The 23,840-nt window shown below is 38.3% G+C and overlaps 1 protein-coding gene across 1 annotated transcript in view; it reads right to left on the reverse strand.

Annotated features, from left to right (window-relative positions):
- Positions 1-23,840, reverse strand: part of LOC110160424 (cGMP-dependent protein kinase 1-like) — a 168,688-nt gene that overhangs the window by 129,845 nt on the left and 15,003 nt on the right. The window contains 1 exon segment of the mRNA XM_020925065.2: positions 17,756-17,922. Coding sequence (XP_020780724.1) covers positions 17,756-17,922 — 167 coding nt within the window.

Raw genomic sequence — 23,840 nt, forward strand, 5'->3', positions numbered from 1 at the left:
TCACACCCCCTAAAAAACCTCAAAAGCTAAATTTTCAGGGAGCTCAAATTTTGTTAAAAGCATTTCTTACACTAGGCGAAATGCAGTTCATTTTATAAGTTGAATCAGTTGAATAGGGAATATTTAGTTTATACTCTAAACTTTACAGCACTGCACTAATGGACCAAGGAACATATAAATAAATCGTGACGCTGCTGAGCCAATCAAATCTGAGCATTCAAGGCGATCACAGCTCTGAATGCAGACACAGACAGACAAAAGAGGTTCTGAGAATCTGTTGAAAAAGACGAGATGTGAAAGCGAATGAAAAAGGGAAACTCAAGCTGCTATTTTTTTCCAGAAATTAAGCACTTTGTTTTAAGATGCACAATTTAGCCTTTTTATTTATTTTCTCCAATTAATTTTAAACTGTAGCTGTTTCAGTGTTAACAATACATTTTATTGAAATGTTTTTAACTTGTCTTTTCATTGATTTGACAGTTTATTGTTCATCCATTCAGACATTGATAAAACAAGGCTACCTTTGTATCATAATCATAATGCACGTTAGACATGATGATGTCCTGGACCTCTGCTTGAGGACATTTTCTCTGAACCTCCTCAAATTTTACTTGAATACCTCTGCTATAGGCCATCTGTAACATCCACCGTGGTGTCTTTTTTCACATTTGAGTCTGTATTGCTCAACAATTCGAAGATGGAGACCCCCCGAATATTGACAGGGATTTCACACACTGGGCCCGATCGATACATCGGTTGGCTGATATTATCGGCCGATATGGGCACTTGAAGACATATCGGCTATTAGCCTAAATCTAGCCGATATGGACTGATAGTCCATGTGGACATGTTACATGTAAGGCTTAGACTCTAAATTGAGTCAATTTAATCCAATTTACAGACAGATAAATGTCCTAATATGTGGTGGTGCTTCAATATGTATCAGAGACATGTCACTCACATGCTCTTGTTTACACCCGTGTGAAGCCATAGATTCATGTAGGCAACACTGAGGCGCTGCTTCAAAGACTCTTGTGTCTCATCCACGATACTGACAACAGTATAGATAAAAGTGAACTTCAGTGCAGTTTAGGCCAGCAACAAAACTGCTGCTTGTTTTTATCAAACTGTGAATGCAAAGAGGACTGTCCCATAGCCAGAGGACACACACAGCTGCTGTCAACATACTGGATTATATTCTTTTTACACACAATCGTTTTGAGTCATGATTGATAGAGCACTTATTTGTGAAGACTTGTGATCTGAGAACGAGCCTGTGTGAGCGGTGAGTGTTGCAAATGTGTTTTTTCTTATTGGACCTGCACTGATATGTAAATGAATGTGAATAGAGGTGTGAATGATCGACATTTACGCATTTAATTAATTACCGAGGCACACAAGCATTTACACTAAAGGCTAATAGCGGTAGTTTACTTACTTTCTTTACAGGCTAGAATGTGATGCAAAAGTGACATTAGACCGACCTACTGTCTTTAAATATGACATAAAGAGGCAGAATAACAATAAATGTCGCCTAAATAAACCCAGTTTAAAATCCAGTAGAGTCAGACCTAAGTTATATAATCAGTTGAAGATTTATAGTGAATTTTTACATCACTAAATATATCGGCTATCAGCAGCTCCAGCTCTCATTTTATTGGTATTATACCTACTTAGCACCACACGGTATGAAGTGAATAATGAAAAATAAAAAGCTTTGTGTGTTTTGAAAGGCACAATACATAAATCAAATCCATTGTCATTATATTTATTATTAGTGGTTATGGTTCCAAAGCGCCATGCGGGTCATTGCCTTGCCTGAAATGTTCCATAGAGTGGCATTTAACGTGTGTATCTTGCATTTATTACATTTATTTAATTATTTATTATTATGGGGGGGGGAAATCCACAGATCTGACCTGTCACTCGTCATGCCGCGCTGCCATACTGTGGAACATCGCAGGGAAAGCAAACAAACACGATTTCTCTCTCCTCTCTTTATCTCCCTCATTCCTCTGCCCCTACCCCCTCGCTCATCTTTTTCTCTCTATCCCTACCTCCTTCTTCCCACTTTCTTCTCTATACCTTCTCTCTCCCCTCTCTCCTTCCCTCTCCCACTCCTTCTCTCTCTCTCCCTCCCTTCCTTCTTTTCCTCTCTTTCATTTTTATGTCCTCTCCCTCCCTTCCTCTCCTCCCCCTCTCACACCCCCACCCCTCTCTCCCTCCTCTGTCTCTCCCTCCTTCTTTCTCCTCTCTTTCACCCCCTATCCTCTCTCCCTCTCTCTCTTCTTCCTTCACTTCCCTCTCCATCCCTCCCCTGTCTCTCCATCATTCTTTCTCCACTCTTTCATCTCTCTCCATCCTCTCTCCTTCCTTTTCTCATCTCTCTCTCACCCTCACTCCCCTCTCCACCCCTCCCTCATCTCTAACTCCTTCTTTCTCCTTTTTCATCTCTCCCCCATCCCCTCTCTCTCCTTCCTTCTCTCATCTCTCTCTCACCCTCACTCTCCTCTCCATCTCTCCTCTGTCTGTCTCTCCCTCCTTCTTTCTCCCCTCTTTCACCACCATCCTCTCTCTCACCCTCACTCCCCTCTCCATCCCTCCTCTCTCTCTCCTTCCTTCTCTCATCGCTCTCCTACCCTCACTCCCCCACTCCATCCCTCCCTTCTTCCTTCTCCCCTCTTTCCCCCTCCATCTTCTCTCCCTCTCTCTCTCCTTCCTTCTCTCATCTCTCTCTCACCCTCACTCCCCTCTCCATCCCTCCCTTGTCTCTCCCTCCTTCTTTCTCTTCTCTTTCATCGCTCATTCCATCCTCTCTCCCTCCCAAGCTTTCCTTTTCTCATCTCTCTCTCAAACTCACTCCTCCATCTCTCTCCTGTCTCTCCCTCCTTCTTTCCCCACTCTTTCATCTCTCTCCATCCTCTCTCCCTTTCTCTCTCCTTCCTTTTCTCATCTTTTACTCCCTCACTCCCCTCTCCATTACTGCCCTGTCACTTCCTCCTTCTTTCTCCTCTCTTTCAGCTCTCCCTCCATCCTCTTTCCCTCTCTCTCCTTCCTTCTGTCATCTCTCACTCCTCTCTGCATCCCTACCCGTCTCTACCTCCTTCCTTCTCCCCTCTTTCACCCCCCATCCTCTCTCTCACCCTCACTCCCCTCTCCATCCCTCCTGACTCTCCCTTCTTCTTCCTCCTCTTTCACCCCCCCATCCTCTCTCTCTCCGTCCTTCTCTCATCTCTCTCTCACCCTCACTCCCCCACTCCACCCCTCCCTTGTCTCTAACTCCTTCTTTCTCCCCTCTTTCATCCTCTCTCCCTCCACCTGTAGTATTGTTCAGTCCACAAACACCAACAGTCAAATTAGCCCCAGTGTTTGTGTGTGTGTTTGTGTATTATATGTGTGTGTGTGTGTGTGTGTGTGTGTGTGCGTCTGTGTGTGTGTGTGTGTGTGTGTGCACCCACTGTTTTAAACACAGAGGCTCCTTATGTAACCTGCTATAAATACAACAAAGACAGAGCGCACTACTGATACAGAGCCCATTAAGCTCACTACACTGCAAAACATCAACACCTAATCACTGGAATTCCTCATTTTATCCTGTTTTTTTATTATTATTATTACGCTCATATTTTGAAGCCGACATCATCGAAATTCCCTGGGAGTGTGATGGTATCCGTAGGCACTGCTCTGTCTGAGGCTTCGTCAGACCCCGCGTTACATCTCGGATCTTGAATAAATTTACTTTCCCACGGGCTCGCTCTGGGGTCCGAGGGCCAGTTCCGGCTTGTGGTGCCCAAAATGAGACTTAAAATCAGGGTCCAGCTCTGGAACGCTCGCGTCCCCCGTCCCAACAGCCCCCACAATGGAGAGTTTTAAGTCTCGTCTTAACACCCGCTTTTATTCTTTGGCTGTTAACACCGTGCGAGTTGTGTGCTCCTCTGTGTTTTTATTTATTTTGACGTTGTAGTTTTTTTTTTTACCTTTTTATTATTTATCGGTATTCTTATGCTCTTAATTGATTTTACTAGTTTTATTGTCTTAACGAGGATTAGTGGAGTTAAATAGACTTTATTTTATACTTCTACTGGATATATTTTATTTGTACTGTGCAGCACTTTGGAAACTGTTTTGTTTATGAAATGTGCTATAGAAATAAAGTGGATTAGACTGGATAAAGAAGTGCTGGAACTACTACAGGTTATCTGATTTGCGTGGTTAATACACAAGTCCCTCTCAAATAAAATTACAGTCAGAAGCCAACAGTTTTTCAGTTTCACCTTTTGTGTTGAAAGCTCTGAAGCAGGACAATGAATACTCGTAACGATCCCAGGTTCCTGAAAATGTGCTCTTCAAATACATCTGTGTTTTTGTTTTTGTTTTTCTTGAGTTTTCAGACAATCTGTCAAACTAACTTTTTCCGCAGCGTTTACAAATGTGCGCATTGTGTCTCCATGGTGACAGCTGAGTAGCCTGATTCATCAGCCGGTTTCACTTCGTAGAAACCGTCTGACCTCGCAGTGTTCATTCCCTCAATGGTAGGTGGGTACTTTTTTTTAAATTTAACCAATCACTGCAATTTAGTTGTGACGTATGTAATGCGCCACTAACGGGACTAACTGGCATATTAAGTTTTCCCAAATCCTGTAGGAAGAAGGGCAATAACATCTTTCCCCTTGATAAAATTCACAGAATATTCTCTTTGTTCCGGCTTTAAATCCTCGATCTCGGGAATTGTTGTCAGCACAGAATTTATGTCTCTTCGCTGATCGTCTGGTGCCCGGACTCGCACTTCCGAGATTCTTGCAAACCGTCAAGTGTATTCCGATTCCTGACCTAGTTGCTGGAGAGAAATGAAATTGAGCGGTGGCACTAGGTGGCGTCAGTCTGGCTATATGGCCATGTCTGTGTGTTTAAACCTTCAGGGAGAAGATGCAGGCCCCTACAGTGTCACATGAACAGATTTAAGAATTCCTTGGTGCCAGTTAGGGGATGGGACAATAAACAATAATATTGTTCATCATGATAAAAGTGTATGTAATAATCGTCCATGGCACATTTAAAATAATCGTGATAATCGCCAACAAAGACCATGACCATTTTATCGGAAAAATGTGTAGAAAAAAAGCTTTAAATCCTCGATCTCGGGAATCGTTGCCAACACAGAATGTATGACTCTTCGCTGATTGGCTGGTGCCCGAACTTGCACTTCCGGGATTCTTGCAAACCATCTAGTGTATTCTGATTTCTGACCTAGTCGCTGGAGAAATTAAATTGAGCAGAGGCACTAGGTGGTGCCAGCCTGGCTACAGCTGAGCATTCTATCATAAAAATACATACATGTAGAAACTCCCAACATGATGTCACCACAAACTATAACTTATATATTTTTATTATTATTGAGTAGCCTATTCACTTCATTCCGGACATTGCTGTGGGCACCACAATCGTCATTTGGGTTGAATTACTTATTTATTTATTTATGTAAGTATTTTATTTCTTTATTTTGTTTATTTATGAGACAGGGACAGTGCACAATGTGTATTACTCTTAACAGGAGAGATGTTTTGTGTCAGATTGCAGCTCTAGAGCTAATTTCCACCTGTCGTCCCTGGTCCATGTTTTTAAGGTTTGCATGGAGCTGCCAATCTCACAGCAAATATACGGACTATGAAGTCATTTTAAAGCATCTCAGATAATCGTTGCAGTGTTAATTTTACACAAATTAACCTTCACAAAACCTTTCTCAAATTCACCATTGAAATGAATGTGATTCCCGCTTAACAATAAGTCCAACCACAATGAAATTACAGCATCATTTATAGAAAAAAGTGTCTGGTCAATAGTTAAGCTTGAAATAGGTCAAATACATTTTTTACATCTTAAGTAGAGAAACGTTGATTTGGGTAATTCTGCGTGTTATAATAATACATGTTTTGAAATAAGTATTATCATTTTGACATCAACAAAATAAATCCTGCCCAATCTACTCAAAATAAATGAGCAAATTTTAGTTTTAATCATTGTTTAATTCTGTTGTAGGTCTAATTATTATTATTCAAAATAGTTTTCAAGTTCTGTAGTATTTTCAAGATAAAAGATCAATGGAAAAATACATTAGCAAACACTGTGAAAAAGTTAAAACTCAATAAAAATACAAAATGGATTTAAAGAGTTCATGGTCCTGTTTAGATGTTTGATTTTCAACAAAAACGCGAGAATGACGGACTTGTGACCGTAATTTTATGTGTGAGAGACTTGTTTAACCGCACAAATCAGCTGTTGTGGCTCTTTCTGGTCAGATTGTGTTAAAACAAAACAGATTAAAGTGTAACAAAGCCTCAGACACAACATGCCTACAGTTAGCATCAGCTGAAAAGTATCAAGATCTAATGGAGCTCATCGTTTTTACAGTGTACATCTAGAGTATTTTTAGCCCCACGCATCAGTTCCCATAGTAATCCAATTTGTGAGACACTAAAACAGCATGTATTTATTTATTTTTTTTCATTTTATCTTCTCTTTCACCCACTCACAGCCACGAGTGAAACTTCCAGGTTTGCTTGTGCCGATTAAAAAGGTTACATTTTCTAATCAATGTAATTTTCCCAGTAGGAGTTTGTGCGAGAAAGAGGAGAATGAGGAGTTTCCTGAATTAAATAGCTCTCGAGTAAAAAGGATTTCCCCAATTAACTCTGAATAGGTTTTGTTGGATAGAAACATGTTTTTGTGCAACCTAAAGACAAAAAGTAGTTATGTAATGTTAACCAAAAGACAGATATTAAAGGACCTACTATATTACGGTATTTTCTAGTCTGTTATAATGTTATTTTGATAATAAAAACATAGCTGGAGTTTTGTTTTGTTTCATTCACATGTCTAACACACAAATCCTGCATATTTAGGCTGAGTTCTTCTGTAAAACTGAAAACACTGTTCCACCTCGTGATGTCATGTGGTAATACAGGAAGTGCTCCACAACTCCATACTCTTTTTCAACACTAGAAACGTGATGTCACAGGGCTACATTTGTCAGCACACAAAATCAGATGGAGGGCAGGAAGTGCACTGACTGGAGGAAAATGCCTATGTGTTGTGTAGTTTATGGCTGTGCCAATTGTTCTAACCGAGAGAAGGAAAAGCAATTTTTTAGAATATAGTCGTCCACAAAGGTCAGAAATGGGAAAAGCTGACAGAAAAAAGCTGTGAAAAGTGAATTACAAACCTATGTTTGCAGTCGGGAGGAGCAGAATCCGCAAATGCTCGTGTCTGCAGTGACCACTTCGACAAAGGTTTGTTACAAAGCTAAACTGTTTTTTGTGGTTTACCTAAACATAAACAAATAATTAACCACTAAGGACCAACGATGTTTGTTGACATTAAATAGTTCAGATAGAGGTTACTGCCGATACACTGCAGTTTTTCCCATAACAGTCTATACACATAAAATAAGAGAAACACTCACCCTGGCGAAGACCAAACATCAATCATCATTAGGCATTTTGCACCAAGGTTGAGGACTCATCCACTGACAAAAAAAGTTTTACTTCTTTTACTTCAGTCGAAAATTCTCTCATTTTCAATAAGATGGGGTCACGTCCAATATATTTGTCGACTAACTGCTCGTACCTTTGCCCTTCTACTGGCTCTAAATAGTTACAATAAGAACTCTTCTCCATATCTGTATTCTCCATCGCCGTGTTTGTCATGTTTGTCTTCACTTCCTGCCCTCCACCTGAAATTCAGGTGTCATCATGATCACGTGACTGAAACCCTCCTATTGACAATTTCTCCTCAATTATGGTAAAATGTTAGCCAGGCTGGTGCCACCTATTGTCTCCCCTCAATTTAATTTCTCTCCAGAGACTAGGTCAGGAATCGAAATACACTAGATGGTTTACAAGAACCCCAGAAGTTATAGACTGCACACCGGCCAATCAGCAAAGAGCTGTGAAGCCCAGGTAAAAAACCGAGGTACGTACCGAACAGTGATTTTTGTACCGTTACAACCCTATGTGTAGTAATACAGGAAGCGCTTCACTGTGTTTTCAAACTGTATACGCCTTCACTTGAATCATTTGGATAATTTCAGCCCTGGAATTGCCAATTTCTACTGATCAAAAAGTAAAAGGAGCTGTTAACTTGAAAACTACTGCTTCATGACATCACAAGGTAGAACAGAGCATTGTGAGCTTTGGAGATGTAATAATAGCATGATAAAGGATCATAATAAAGGATTAATCAGACATGTGAATGAAACAAAACACAACTCCAGGTCTGTTTTTGATGAGGAAACAACATTATAACATGTCATAAAGCTCACAAGAGTCAGTTTTGCATAATATATTTAAACATGATTCATGCCCAAAAACTCACTACCTCAGATAAAGTTTGACATCAAACTCAAGCGCCTGTATGGGTCCTTTTGTGGTTCAGCACAACAGTAAACAAAGCGGTCGAGATGGATGTAGACAAAGACAGACATTCTGTGTTGGCAACAGTTCCTGAGTTCGAGGATTAAAGACGGAAAAAAGAAAATGTTTGGTGAATTTTATCAAGGGAAAAGACGTTATTGCCCTTCTTCCTGCAGGATTTGGCGCATACGTCACGACCAAATAGCAGTGATTGGTTCAATAAAAAACGAACCTGTCTACTGTCAAGCGAACGAATCTTAGTGCTGAGAGGTCAGACGGTTTCCACGGAGTGAAACCGTCTGATGAATCAGGCTAGTAAAATGTAGCTCTTAATTTGAAAACTACCACTTCATGACATCACAAGGAGGAACAGAGCATTTTGAGCTTTGTAGATGTAGACAGACTAATAATAAAGGATTACTCAAATATGTATGAACGAAAACAAAACACAACTCCAGGTCTGTTTTTGAGGAGTTAATAACATTTTAACATGGCTTAAATCTCACAAGAATCAATTTTGTGTAGGACATTTAAATGCAAAATTGTTTATAAATACTATTTTGTCTGAAAATTTGTTGAACTAGTAAGGCGTAAAATGTGATCCAGATAGGTGGAGATTTCTTCTTTAATATAGTACGAATTAATGTGAAGGTTAGAGTGGCCAAGAGGAGCAGATTACTTAAAGCCACACTATGTCACTTTTCTGGTGGGGGTAGCGCTACATGCTTGAGATGTCCTTGATTTTCCTGTAATAAATGAAAACCTGTATTCTTACTGTGACCATGAATCTCACCACCAACCACTTGGCCTTGTGGTGTTACCTGCTTGTTTCCATGGAGATAGATACGCTTTATGTCATACGTGACGAATGTTCCACGCAAAGTAATAATAACTTCACGGACAGAAGCAGGTAACAGTTGGAAAAGTTACATAGTGCAAATTTAAATCCATTGCATTATTATTTGTTAGTTGGAATGAATTTATTATACTGCAAAAACTTCAGTTGTATTGACATAATGATAATTTTTAACACAATTAGTTATGTACGGTTAAAAAGGAAGGATACTGATAGTGACAGTGACATCATGCTGGGGGTGTTCTACATGTATCTCAACGGTGGAATGGAATGTTCAGCATTTTCAGGAGCCTGTGATCAACACGAGTGTTCATGGTCACATTTAGGTGTCTGATTTTCAACAAAAATGTGAGAATGAGTAACTGAAACACTGTTGGTGAATGCTGCTTGTGTAATTTTTTGTGTGAGACACTTGTTTAAAAGCACAAATCAGCTCACCTGTTGTAACTAGCTCAGTGATTTATGTTCAGATTGTGTTAAAACTAAAATTGGATTAAATTCTAATATGATAGAGCTTCAGACAGAGCAGTGCCTCCTCTTAGCACCACACCACCAGGGAATCTTGATGACATCAGCTGCAAAGTATCAACAGTATTATTAATGTTTTGTGATTTATGTTTTCATTGTCACTGCAGACATGATTTGATTTTCTGTTACATATACTTTTTTCATCAGAGTAATATCTTTAATCAACATTAAAGGTACAGTATGTAACTTTCTGGAGGTGGCACATCACCTGGACGATTCCACATAAATCGAAAGTTAAATCATACTTCGGTATATTTTCCACAGAGATAAATACGTTTTATGGTTATGGTTATGTTTATATACTGTGGTAGATTTAAGTCTAAAGAACAACATTTACAACAACATTGCAAGCTCGCTCACTGTAAGAACATGTGTACAGTTTTTTTGTGCAATAAAACCACAAAAATGAAAGATATTCTATTTTTTTGGCTGAAAAGTGACATACTGGAGCTTTAAAATGTTGATTAAACACACAGCAGTCAGTTATCCCACTCCCATGTTGTTAAGAATGTAAGATAAGAATATATAAGAGATATAAGAAAATCTCGTCTCAATAAAATATTATATTGTATCATCTGATACTCAGCAATATAAAAGAGCATTTCCACAGTTACTCAAAGTAGTTCTTCTCTTCATTCTTGAGCTAAAAATACATCCCAGGTTTCATCATTCGGTTCATTCATGCCAGAAAACTCACCACCCCAGATAACATGTAGCGCGCTAAAGCTGGAGGCCCAAAAGACTCCACGCTCAGCCACTTTCACAAGTCCAAACAGGCTACATTTAAAGGTCCTGTATGGGCATTCGATGAAATTTTCTTAATCGATCATCGGAAGAATTAACGATCGATTATCGATTAATCATTAACGTTTTTATATTAAAATTATCATCATTATTATTACTATCTGCACTACTAATCTGCATAAATAAATTCAACTTTACGACATATAAACCGTAACGACTCTAGAGCCACACCAATCCGTTTGACATTATAATGTGTTTAATTCAGTTTTGCGCAACTCTCACAGAAACGAAACTTAAAACCGCAACTAATTTGCATAAACTCAGCGAAGATAAAACTACAGCTCTTGTGTCGCTGATGCGGTCAATTTCTGTCAGATTAAAAGACATGACTCAGTGGAATACAGGTTAGTGTGATCATATTTGCGTTTGTCAAAACCAGGACACCGTACTGGGGGTGGGAGGTGGGGACTCGTCATCACCTGGTAAAGCTTTTTCCCACTGGACACCGAAACATATGTTCCTGCTTTGTACACTGTGCACATGGCCTCACACTTGTCCCGAATGCAACGGAAAGTGTGGAATTTCTTGTACAAATCATCGTTAAATACGCATTTGTGCTTCGGTACGCTACAGACTGACCGAATGTTTGTGTCTCGCTCCTTCTGAGTGCAGAGAGCTACATGTACAGACCCCTGTTTGGTCACGCTACGCACAGCAACCTACATTCAGTCTGTCGATTAAAATTAACGTAATCGATGAAATTCTTAATGATCAATTATCGATTAATCATGCCCATCCCTAGTCCTGTATTACACTATTTATTATAGTATTTTATATTTATGTTATAATTTTGTTTCCTCATCACAAAAATACCTGGTAGGAGTGTAACAATACATGTATTCATGCTGAACCGTTTCAGTACGGGACGTTCGGTTTGGTGCAGGACAGTGCGCGAGTGAGTTTGCTCAATTTGTGTGTGTTAAATTCTGCCGTGCTTTATAGTTAGGGTGGCCACCTTGACAACAATTGTCCCCCACCTTGAACACGTAACTCTAAACCACGTGAATCCTCGCAAAGCTGCGGTCGCTGCACTTGTTGGCACGGAATATCCCTCCCCGCCCCTGCCCTTCCCCACTGACATTGTAACTGTAGCAGATCTGCACTTACTGCAGACAATGTGGACAAGTTGTTTTTTCTGGCCAGAAATATGAAGATTGAGTAAAACTTCATGCTGGAACTGTTAGTGCTGCGCTGTACTTTTTGAAAAGTTTTGTTTACTGTTTACAAGGAATTTATTTTTTATAATATTTCATACATTTGTTGCTTATTTGAGAATATTTTATTTAACTTTTTAATACTACCAAGCAGCACTTTGGATTTATTTTATTTTCTCATTTGTATAATGTTAAAACAAATTGTTGGTTTAATAAAAACACAAATAAATAACAACCAAATGGCATTTTGTTCCCAAACTGTACCGAAAATGAACCGAACCGAGGTACATACCGAACCGTGATTTTTGTGTTCTGTTACACCCCTATCATGTAGTAATAGAGGAAGTGCTCCACTGTGTTTTTAAACTCCATACACCTTCACTAGAATCATCTGGACCTGAAAATGCCAGTCTCTACTGAAAAAAGGTAAAAGGAGCAGTTAACTCGAAAACTACTGCTTCATGACATCACAAGGTGGAAGAGAGCATTTTGAGCTTTAGAGATGTAGAAAGGCTAATAATAAAGGATTAATCAAACGTGTCAATGAAACAAAAAACTCCAGGCATGTTTTTGAGGAGATAACAGCATTATAACATGTCATAAATAATAATAAAGTGTCATTTATTTTTTATAATATAGTACTTTTAAACATGATTCGTGCTCAAAAACTCACCACCTCAGATAACACTAGAGCGAGCGCAGTAACAGACTCCTCACTGAGCCATTCTCAAAGGTCAAAATAGGCTAAATTTAAACATGATAGCCTCATTTGGGGAACTTGAATACTGATTCCAGGTCAGGGGTTTGTCATAAGAGCTCTTCTGTAATTAAACAAAGCCAATGAAAATGGGCTAAGGAGAAACCACAATTATTATGATTAAACGTTTGTTTGTTGGGAGAATTAAAGCTGCACTAGGTCGCTTTTCTGCATAACAAAGTCTGCTACGTGCTTGCTTCCACTGAGATGTTATTGTGTTGCCTAAAATGCTCCACAGTATTAAATTTCATCAGAGACAGATTTTAATTAGCAATCTTACTCGTAATTGAATAATGCAAGATTAATGCAATAGTAAGGAACATTCCAGGTAAAGCAATAACACCTTCATTATCTAGACAGCAAATGCATGTTGATTATTTCAGTACAAAGTAGTTTTTTTATTTTACAAGGTAGTTTTTCACCATTTATTTACTTACATATAAAAGGTACGTGCACAGTTGTAGTTTGTTTTCCATCAGTTGTAAATTTTGTTACTTAAAATTGCTATACAAATTTAATTATAATCAGCCTACTATAAAGGATAACACCAATCCTTTTTTAATATAATGCAATTGGTATGACGTATATTACAACAGTCTGAATTAAAATAAACAAGGATTTGACTTTTTCTTTTACTAGTTGTCAGTAATGATTTTACAACAGAGTAAATTCGTTGTTACTTCTCATTATAACTGTAATAGGGACGGTAGGGCATCTGACACAATAAACCCTTTGCTAAATCAATATGCCTAACACTGCATACTAGAGTGGTTCCCTGTGGTGACTCAAGAAGCGAAACACAAAGAAGAAAAGCAATGTCTTTTCTGTATTTTTTTGACGTTTTGAAAGTTGTCAGCTTCGCGTTGTACAGCTCCAATACTGTACGGAACTGAGAGGAGAATCCAGAGCCTGAAGCGATTAGGAATTCAATTATTTATACATAAACTTGGCTTTTTCACAAACCCACAAGGACAACTTGAACTGAAACACTACGTGGATCTTGCCAAGAAAACTTCACCGAGATAACAACTGGGAAAATCAGCCTTTCAGAACATATAATACCCAGACTATTTAAAAATTTTATCAAGGGGCGAGGTATTAGGTGTTAAAATTTCACATATACATTTGGGTACTCAAAATATACATATTATATATTATTCATCAGATGATCTGCTACTTTTCTGTCTCCATGAGGATGTTATTTCTGTGCCTGAAATGTTCCCCACTAAGGCATTTGTTCAAAAATACCTTAAACATGAATTCTTACCATGTGCAGGCTTGCTTCTCCATAGATCTAACCATTAACCTATCTCCATTCACCATTGTGATTACCAAGTTTATTTCCATACTGCCGAATAATCAAGGGGAAACAGTAATATCTTCATGGAGACAAGCAGTTGGCAGACGCTCCACCAGAAAAGGTACACAGTGCACCTTTAAAGCAATTCTACCTTTATTTCTAGTTCAAATAAGTTTAAAAACCAAAGCCATATTTTAACAGTGTTCCCTCATCATTAGCTAACTCAAAGTCACGTATGTTTGAGTAATCCTGTATTATCCTGCATTCTCTGCAGTTCTCTGAAATTTCCCATTTTCACCTACCCCCTATCCCCACCCACTAGGGGTGTAACAATACACAAAAAACAAAATGGAAAAACATTTGCTTGTTTTTATTAAACCAACAATTTGATTTAACTTATTAGTATTACCAAGCAGCACTTTGCATTTATTTTATTTTTCTATTTTTATAATGTTAAAACTAATATTCTCAAATAAGTAACAAACATATGAAATATTTTAAACAGTAAACAAAAATAAAGCGCAGCACTAACGATTCCAGGATGAAGTTTTACTCAATCTTCATATTTTTTATTGGCCAAAAAAAACAACTTGTCCACATTGTTTGCAGTAAGTGCAGATCTGCTGCAGTTACATCATCCTCAGCGGTTGAAAATACATTTTTGCTGGGACAGAGATCGTGGGTATTGGGATGGGGGGGGGGGGGTTCCGTGTCAGTGAAAGGTGAAAGTGAGGACCATGGCACGATGACCATAGTTTTGTGAGGATTCACGTGGTTCGGAGGGACGTAGTAAAGGCGGGGGGCAAGTTGTCAAGGCAACCGCTCTAACTATAAAGTGATGCGGGAAACACTGTCACCCCAATCACGGACAAGTTTCTTTGTGAATACTAAAGAGCCGAGCCTTCCGTGTAGCTGCACATGTAGTGGCTGAATGTAAACACACACAAATTGAGCAAACTCACTCGTGCACAGCCCTGCACTGAACTGAACGTCCCGTACCGAAACGGTTCGACATGAATACATGTTACACCACCCACTGCTCTGTACTTACTTGCACATAGTTGAAAAGATTTTACTCCATCATACACAAGTTTCAAAATGTTGTGTAGCCAAATTTAATACATAAAAAGTTCACGATCTGGCATCTTCTTATTTATGTGAACTGCTTACTTTGCACACTTGGGCAGAACACTCAGGTCATTGAACCTGCTGCTTTTACACTGCCCAAGGGCCAGACTCAAAACTAGAGGAGATAAAGCCTTTGCTGTAGCGGGTCTTAAACTGTGGGACGCCCTCCTGTTACACATCAGAGCTGCTGCTTCCCTGGAGAGTTTTAAATCACTGCTGAAAACACACTTTTTTACACCTGCTTTTAACTCAAGTTGTATCTGTGTTCTTAAACTTGTTTTACTGTGTTTACTTGTGTTTTATTCTTATATTGTGTTTTATCTGTTTTGTTAAGCACTCTGGGGCAGTACTATCTGTTTTTAAATGTGCTACATAAATAAACCTTAACTCTTACAATGGCCAAAACTAAAAACAAAACAGTTTACTTAGGAATTTAGATGCATCTTGGTGGACATTTAAAGGTGCATTGTGTAACTTTTCTGGTGGAGGGTCCGTCAGATTCTTTTCTTCTTCTTTCTGGAATGGTATTAAACCTTTCTATCTTCATGGAGACCAGACCAGACAAAGTTACAGGTCAGATCTGTGGAGAGGCGACCCCGCTCACAATCAGAATGCCTGTTTTTCGAGGTATTTTTGAGCTATAAAACCACTTGTAATTGAATAAATGTAGAGTAGAGCTGTTTAAAGTCATACTGTGGAACATTCCACAGTATGACATATCTATTTTATTTATTTATTTATTTGACATGCCAGTGCTTGGTAAAATTTCTGTTTTCATCTACCCCCATCTCAGCTCTGGCGAAACGCTAATGGAGTTTACTGGTTTACTCAGAGCTCAATATTTTTGTGCTCTTAGTCTATTTCCTGTTTTTATTCAAATATTTATGTCCGTTTATTCAATATTTACAAAACACATCGACAAACTTTTTAAAATCATGGTGAATTTCAGGATAGGGAGCTGACGAGTTCTGTGTAAATATTCCCACAGCGGCAGTAAAAAGCAGTTCGATTTGGTTTGGAAAAAAGTCTGCACTGAACTTTGTCAAAGCTTCAGAAAGATTAAAACCTTACAAATATCAAGGCCGGATGGAGAAAGCTAAAAACTGGGTTGGAGAATGTTAAGTCTGAAAATTACCTCTAATCAATAACACTAATGATTTCTTTCTGATTGTTAATACCTGTGAAGGTTTTTAAAAGGAAAATTAAACAAAAAAAGGTCAAAATGATGTGGCAAAGACAGAAAGTGTTAATGAGAAATATTATGCAAAATCGACTTCTTGGAGCTTTCTATCATGTTATAATTTTGTTCCCTCATCAAAAACATGTCTGAAGAGGTTTTAGATGTCACCCATGTATGTCTGAGTAATTTAGTGATCTCTCCCAGGTCTTATTCGAACCCTCCATACAGTTAGTGGTTGTGTGTTCTGTTTTCTGGTGACTGTTTTTGACTGAGATTCTCATTTTTATATCAAACAGGAAACATTAAAGCCCTGGCAGTGGCAATATGTTTCAGTTTTGTATTTGGTTTGATTAGATTTTTTCAGTTGAGATTTACACTGAATACTTTATTTTACTGCTGCTGATCACATGCACTTTACTTTTGAATGCAATTCAATTCATTAAGTCAAATTCTAGGAATTGACAAACTACACTGAAATTGTTTCTTTTTCCTGTATAAAGAAATGTTCTGTTTGCACAACAGATGTGGCACTTTTGTTTATGTTTCCAATAAGTAATAAGGGCGCTATATACTACTTTTGAATTCATTAATTGGTTTTGCATATAACATGCAATTAATTGCAATAAATCGCACTGGAACTCATGCGATTAATGCAATTAATATTTTTGCCCAGCCCTAATCTATCTATCTATATCTATATCTATATCTATCTATCTATCTATCTATCTATCTATCTATATCTATATATATATATATATATATATATATATATATATATATATATATATATATATATATATACCCTCTTTAAAAACTAGGTAAGTGGTCTAATTAAGTTCATTAGGTCTTCACATTGTTATGGTTAGAGATTGTTATAGGCAGAACTGTATATTTCAGTGTTTCTTGTGGAAAATTGCTTAGTCAAGGTTTGGGGAAGATACTGAGCGGGCAAAACTGAGGACCAGGGCACAACGACCGTAGTTTTACGAGGAATCATGTGGTTTAGAGGGATGTAGTCAAGGCGGGGGGCAATTGTTGTGAAGGCAGCCGCCCTAACTATAAAGAGCTGCGGGAAACACTGTATTTGCCTCCCACAATACTGATCACTGTCTGAGTATGACGCAAATATTTGGGTCTGACTATCTCTAAATCGACTAATAAAGTGTTTTAGTATTGATAAAATCAGGCAAAACAAGAATACATTAGAATATTTCCAATTAGTAGACCATGAAATGAGATTAGGAACACTATTTTTAAATGCACTGTACCAGTTTTATAACGTGAAAACCCAAAGTAGTTCATTTAAAAAGTTTGCAGTGTTCCAAAGTTATTCCTCAGTTTCCTTTCGCATTCAGAGCATCCTAATTATTCACCACGGTGAGTTTAGAAGTGCTTTTCACATCTTTCTGAGACTACTGAATTTGCTTTTATGTTAATACTAACAACAACTAGAATGCTAACCACGCGCTTCCTGATTCTAGGACGAGAAAACGCGTCATAATTAGATGCAAACAACACACAGCGGACTTATTTTGACCTCAAGACCTACTTATACAATATGTCTATACTGGGAAATTGGAAAAAATCGTCTCAGGGATCTTTTCAGGTGCAAAAACTTAAAATAATTTCTTTCCACTTACCCTCCATGACGAAGACCAGGGAGCCCACCTCGCCCTCTTTAATGATGCAGGCGTCTTCTCCGTAGTCCACTGGGTACATGCAGTCCACGATCTCCTGGATCTGAGACAGCTCCAAGTTCTTCATGAAGTCATTGTCCAAGATGGCGTCCTTTATCAGATCCTTAGACCTGCAAAAAGAAAAGGGATTAGTTCAGTTTGAGGTCGAAATTCAAGAAGTAAACGGAGAAATTAACAATATCCAACAGCTTTGAAATGTAAATGGAGCTTTAAAGATGCACTGTGTAAGATTCCTGGTGAAGGTTCTGCCATCTGCTCGTATCCAGGGAGATGTTGTTGCTTTGTCTGGAATGTCCCGGTATGGCATTAAACATATCTCTCTTGTGTTTACTCAATAACATCGTTTTTTATTGGCTTGCATTCTTAGGCTACGTTCAGACTGCAGCCCGAAGTGACCCAAATTTTTTTGCCCGTGCGATGTGTATCTGATCTTTTAATGACAATCTGAACGACACAGATCCGATTTTTTTCGACCAGGTCACTTGGATATGTGCTCCTAAAACCGATACATATCTGATCTTTTGACATGTGACTTCAGTCTGAACGGTCAGGTCACATTCATCCCACCTACACATCAGGCTCAGAGTCTAGTCAATGGAGGGAAAGCGAGGATAGCGAATTCATTAATATTTGGGGGGATCGCTGTATTCAGGACAAATTAGAGGGGACTTATCAGAACTCCTCTAACTACTCCTCCTCCTACTACTCCTACTACTACTACTACTACTACTACTACTGCTACTACTATTACTATTACTAATCATACTACTACTCCTACTCCTACTACTTCTCCTACTACTACTCCTACTACTACACCTACTCCTACTACTCCTACTCTTCCTCCTCCTACTACTACTCCTACTGCTCCTCCTCCTACTACTACGCCTACTTCTACTACTACTTCTACTACTACTATTACTACTACGCCTACTCCTACTAGTACTACTACTACTACTATTACTACTACGCCTACTCCTACTAGTACTACTACTCCTACTACTACTCCTCCTCCTACTACTCCTTCTACTACTACTACTACTCCTACTCCTCTTCCTCCTACTACTACTACTACTCTTACTACTGCGCCTACTCCTACTAGTACTACTACTACTACTCCTACTACTCCTACTACTACTACTACTACTACTACTACTACTACTACTACTACGGCTACTCCTACTAGTACTACTACTCCTACTACTACTACTCCTTCTTCTACTACTACTACTACTCCAACTCCTCTTCCTCCTACTACTACTATTACTACTCTTACTACTGCACCTACTCCTACTAGTACTACTACTACTCCTACTCCTCCTCCTCCTCCTACTACTACTACTACTACTACTCCTACTACTACTCCTCCTCCTACTACTACTACTACTACTCTTACTACGCCTACTACTACCTCTACTACTACCCTTACTCCTCCTACTCTTAATACTACTCCTACTTCTCCTCCTACTACTACTACTCCTCCTCCTACTACTCCTACTACTAAGTCTATTCCTACTACTACTACTCCTACTGCTCCTCCTCCTACTCATACTACTCCTCCTACTACTTCTCCTACTATGCCTACTCCTACTACTTCTAACTAGTCCTTCTATCTGTTGCAGTATTTATAGTAATACTATCAGTGTGAAAGTATTTGCTCTTCTGCCTGTGGTTTTGCTTTGTAACTCTGCAGTTCTTTTGAGTAATTATATTGAGTTCATCTGAAAGTTCAACTCATTCCTTTTTTTTAATTTTTAATCACCTGACTCTTTTTAATAAAATAACAAAATATTTGGCTAACGAGGCACAGAGGTAAATGTCAAAGAGTGTTTTTAGTTTTGTAAATGTTAAAACATGCAGCGCCCAAACCTTCAGAATGCTCTTTTATGACCCCTCAAAAGAATTCTGTTTACAAAAAGAAATAAGTAAATATGCTACAAAGGCGGTGTTAAAGGCTACGAATTTGCTTTTTAAAGGTGCACTATGGAACTTTTCGACTCCACGGAGATGTCATTGCTTTGTTTTCAAGGTGTTTTGTTTTGTTAGCGTTAATTACCTTGAAAAACATGCCGTCTTATGAGGTGAGAGCTTTAGCGATATTGTAGTATAATATAAAGGGGCACTGTGTAACATTTCATCTGGAGAGCCCACTATCCACTTGTCTCCATGGAGATGTTATGGCTCTGCTTGGAATCATTTTTAAATATGCTGTATAATTAAAAACTTGAGCTGCAACTAATCAATGACAGAATAAACCAATAGATAGTCATAGCAGTGATTTATTAAAACCTCTACAGCTCAGATCTTACATAAAAATGCCAAAAAAAACTCCCTACTTCTGCAAAGAAATTGTACACATGATAAATATTGAGGCCCAAAATACTGTTCCAGCTTTCATATATTGAACTAAAAGTCTAGTAATTATCGTGACAGGCCTATGGTGACGCCACAGATTACAGGTCAGCTCTGTGGAGAGGCTTGCCCACTAACAGTAAGAATGCATGTTTCTTATTTATCTTTTGACAATTAAAAAAGACATGTAATTTAGTAAATCCAATATAGATGTTCAATGCCAAACTGTATAATAGCGGTTTTCGAGCCGCCGAAGAGCCACGGGGGAGGAGCGACACACGTGGACTAAACCAGGACTGATCCCAGGACTGAACCAGGACTGAACTAGGACTAAACCAGGACTAAGCCAGAACTGAACCAGGACCGAGTGTCTGGATGGGTCGGAGGTGCACCTGTGTAGACCGTCGGGTGACCGCAGACGAAAGGACCGGCAAAGAGCTCCGCACCTCATGGGGCTAAGCGCAGCCGTCACCCGATCACACTTTGTGGACACCCTGCTTCATGGACTCGGGGTTCTCCCTCTCTCTCTCAAGTCCAACATTAGTCCTGGTTTAGTCCTGGTTTAGACCTGGTTTAGACCTAGTTAAACCTGATTTAGTCCTGGTGTCCTGTCAATTAGGTCTGCATGAAATTGGAAATTATTTGCTGTTGCAAAAATCATTTATGAATTCACTTATTTAAAAATATGAAAAAATAATATTTCAAAAAATATTATCAGTTGTTGAAACTCATTATTGCCAGAAACACAAAAGATGCATTTACTTCAAAGGCCTGTGTGAGGGGAGGGGAGGCAGAGGGGATTTTGGGGAAGGGGGGGCTCGACTGTCTTCGCCTACTCTTAAGGGGAGTCTCACGTTCACCCAATTTGAAAACCCCCTGCTGTATAACACTCCAGGTAGAGAAGAATAACACAGTGCAGCTTTAAATAGCCTATATTATGACATTTTCTGATCTATATTATAATGTTGTTGCTTCATTAAAAACATATTTGGAGTTGCGTTTTGTTTAATTGACACAAACCCTGCATATTTAGGCTGTGCTCTTCTCTCAAATGTCAATGTCATGTGGTAATACAGGAAGTGCTCCACTGTGTTTTTAAAATCCATACACCTTTGCTTGACTTTTTTGGATAATTTCAGTCCTAGAATTGCCCATTTCTGCTGAACAAAAGGTAAAAGGTAGCTGTTAACTTGAAACTACCATTATGTGACATCACAATGTGGAACAGAACATTTTGAGTTCTGGAGATGTAGACAGACAAGTAATAAAAAGTTACTCAAACATGTGTGAATGAAACAAAACACAACTCCAGGTCTGTTTTTCATGAGCTAACAACATTATAACATGACTAAAAGCTCACAAGAGTCAATTTTGTGTAATATAGGAGCTTTAAGTTTCTTTCTAAATAAATATTACAATAGAGATATATTTGCGATAGTATATGGTGCAGCCCTTATATTCGTAAATATTTGGTTTTGAGTTCCTTGGGGTAAAAAGTTTGAGAGGGCTTTGCATATTGAATCGTCAGCAAATTCCCTTTAACTACTACTACTGCAGAGTTGCGTCAGGCCAGTCGAGAAAAAAAGTACGAAAATAAAAACACAAAACGCCTGACGGGGAACAGCCAACTCCCAATATTCACTGTTTTGACAACCTGCTTTCACTAAACACATTTCACTTCAGCATAAATGTTCAAATCTGTTTATTTTCTTTCTAGCTCGCCGCAGACAACTGGAGCACAGCTGAATCCAAGTGAGTCATATACTAGAGATGACAGCAGAGCCAGAGGTTTTTCCTTCCTGTTGACTTGATAAAGACCTCCCCATAGAAAAGCACTGAAAGCCCAAGTCAACAGCCCCCCACTCTGATTGGTCGGGATAGAGTCAGTTTGGCTTGTATTAAAAAGAAGCATCTCTCTTTCATCTTTATGAGCTCTTTTCCTCCTTTCACATCCCTATTTCTTCTTCTTCATTTGTTTTTATTGATTTATATTATATTTTTAACTTAATTTATCTATTATTACTATTATTATAATTTTTTATAAATTTATTTATTGAAAAAGAGTGGGGTGTCATTCAAGACTTTCAAGAAAACGTGGGTTCCATTTATCTATTTGTTGAGTCTGTTAAGTTTCCCTCTGCTCCAGAATGATGTTTTTCACTCTTGTATTTGATTAATTCCTACCTCAGCCTCTCTTTTCAATCTGGTACATCTGGTTTTTGTTTTGTTTTGTTTTGTTTGTTCTATTTCAGATTTTTGATTTGATTTGTTTTGTGTGTTTACTCAGCTTTTTGTCTTTATTTAAATATTTTATCCTGACAATGCTGATATTTGGAAATTGTTATTAAATAAAGTTCTGGAAAAACATATATATATTTATTTAGTCCATATTCTGGCAAGATCTACAGCTCCATGCAAAATAACACAAACCCAATGATGATAGCAGAGCCCACGGCAACTTTCAGATTAAGGTGAATAGACCACAGCAGAAATGAGAATGCATGAAGGGAGTTAGCTGAAGTTTTTGTGAATTTTAGAGCAACAGAGATCGCCTCGTTTCTTAAGTATTTGTGTTACTTTTCTGTCACATTTGACTATTACTAATTGGCTAATACAGGTGTCAATCACGCCCATGTGAGCTCAGAGGGATAAAACCTATGTCTACACTTTGTTAAGTATTGAAGAAGTGTGTATTTCTGGCTGCAGGCGAGGTCACAACTACCTTTGCCTTCACATTATGAATGTTTTATAGGTTGACGGGGTAAAACCAAAGTGCCCAGAGGAAACCCACTCAGACAAAGTGAAAACATGCTGATTTACTTAGAAAGTAGAGATGGACTGATTAAATTTTTAAAAATAATTTGCCTGCTGCTGTGGCCGAATTGATAATGGCCAATACCGATCAGGGTTCCCACTCTGTTTCACTGACAAAATTTCTAAACTTTTCCATGATTTTTTAATGACCTAAAGTGAATTTTCCATGACTTTATGACACCCTACATGTGTAGAACTGATCAGACTTTTAAGTCTAAATCTGAAATGTTAACTCTTTCCACTCACCTTATGGTTTGGGATTATACTTTTTTAACATTCAAAATACTGTCAGTGCATTTATTGTCGTCCCTTATAAACAAAAGGCAGAGACATTCGAAAATAATCATAATAGCCTAATGAGAACTAAACAGCTAATGTAACTAAACAACTCTGTAATTGTGTGAAAGAGATAGTAACATTCCATGACTTCTCCCAAAACTTTCATTGAATTTACAAAATTCCATGAGTTTTTCCAGGCCTTTCAATTTCCATGACTTTTCCAGGATTTCCATGACCGTGGGAACCCTGGATATTTAGCTTTTAAAATCCATAGCAAGACCCTCAATTTATCTTGTTGAAGTAAAGATCACAAATTAACGTTTCAATTCTGTAAAAATAAAAACAATGTATTGTATTTATCTCTGATAATTAATAATCTGTTACATGTAAAAATACAGCCATATAACATTCATCTGTTTCCATTTTGACCCATTAGTCTGTTCAAAAAGGGCACAGAGAATGGGGCAATGCCAGAAAATATAGGTACTGAATAGGAATGTAACAATATCCAAATCTCACGGTACGATATTATCATGATATGCATCTCACGGTACGATATTTATTGTGACATTTTGAAAAGGCTGAT

Source organism: Boleophthalmus pectinirostris, unplaced genomic scaffold (assembly GCF_026225935.1).
Source record: "Boleophthalmus pectinirostris isolate CB_2022bp ecotype Guang Dong unplaced genomic scaffold, ASM2622593v1 HiC_scaffold_14, whole genome shotgun sequence".
In the NCBI taxonomy this organism is placed as follows: Eukaryota; Metazoa; Chordata; class Actinopteri; order Gobiiformes; family Gobiidae; genus Boleophthalmus; species Boleophthalmus pectinirostris.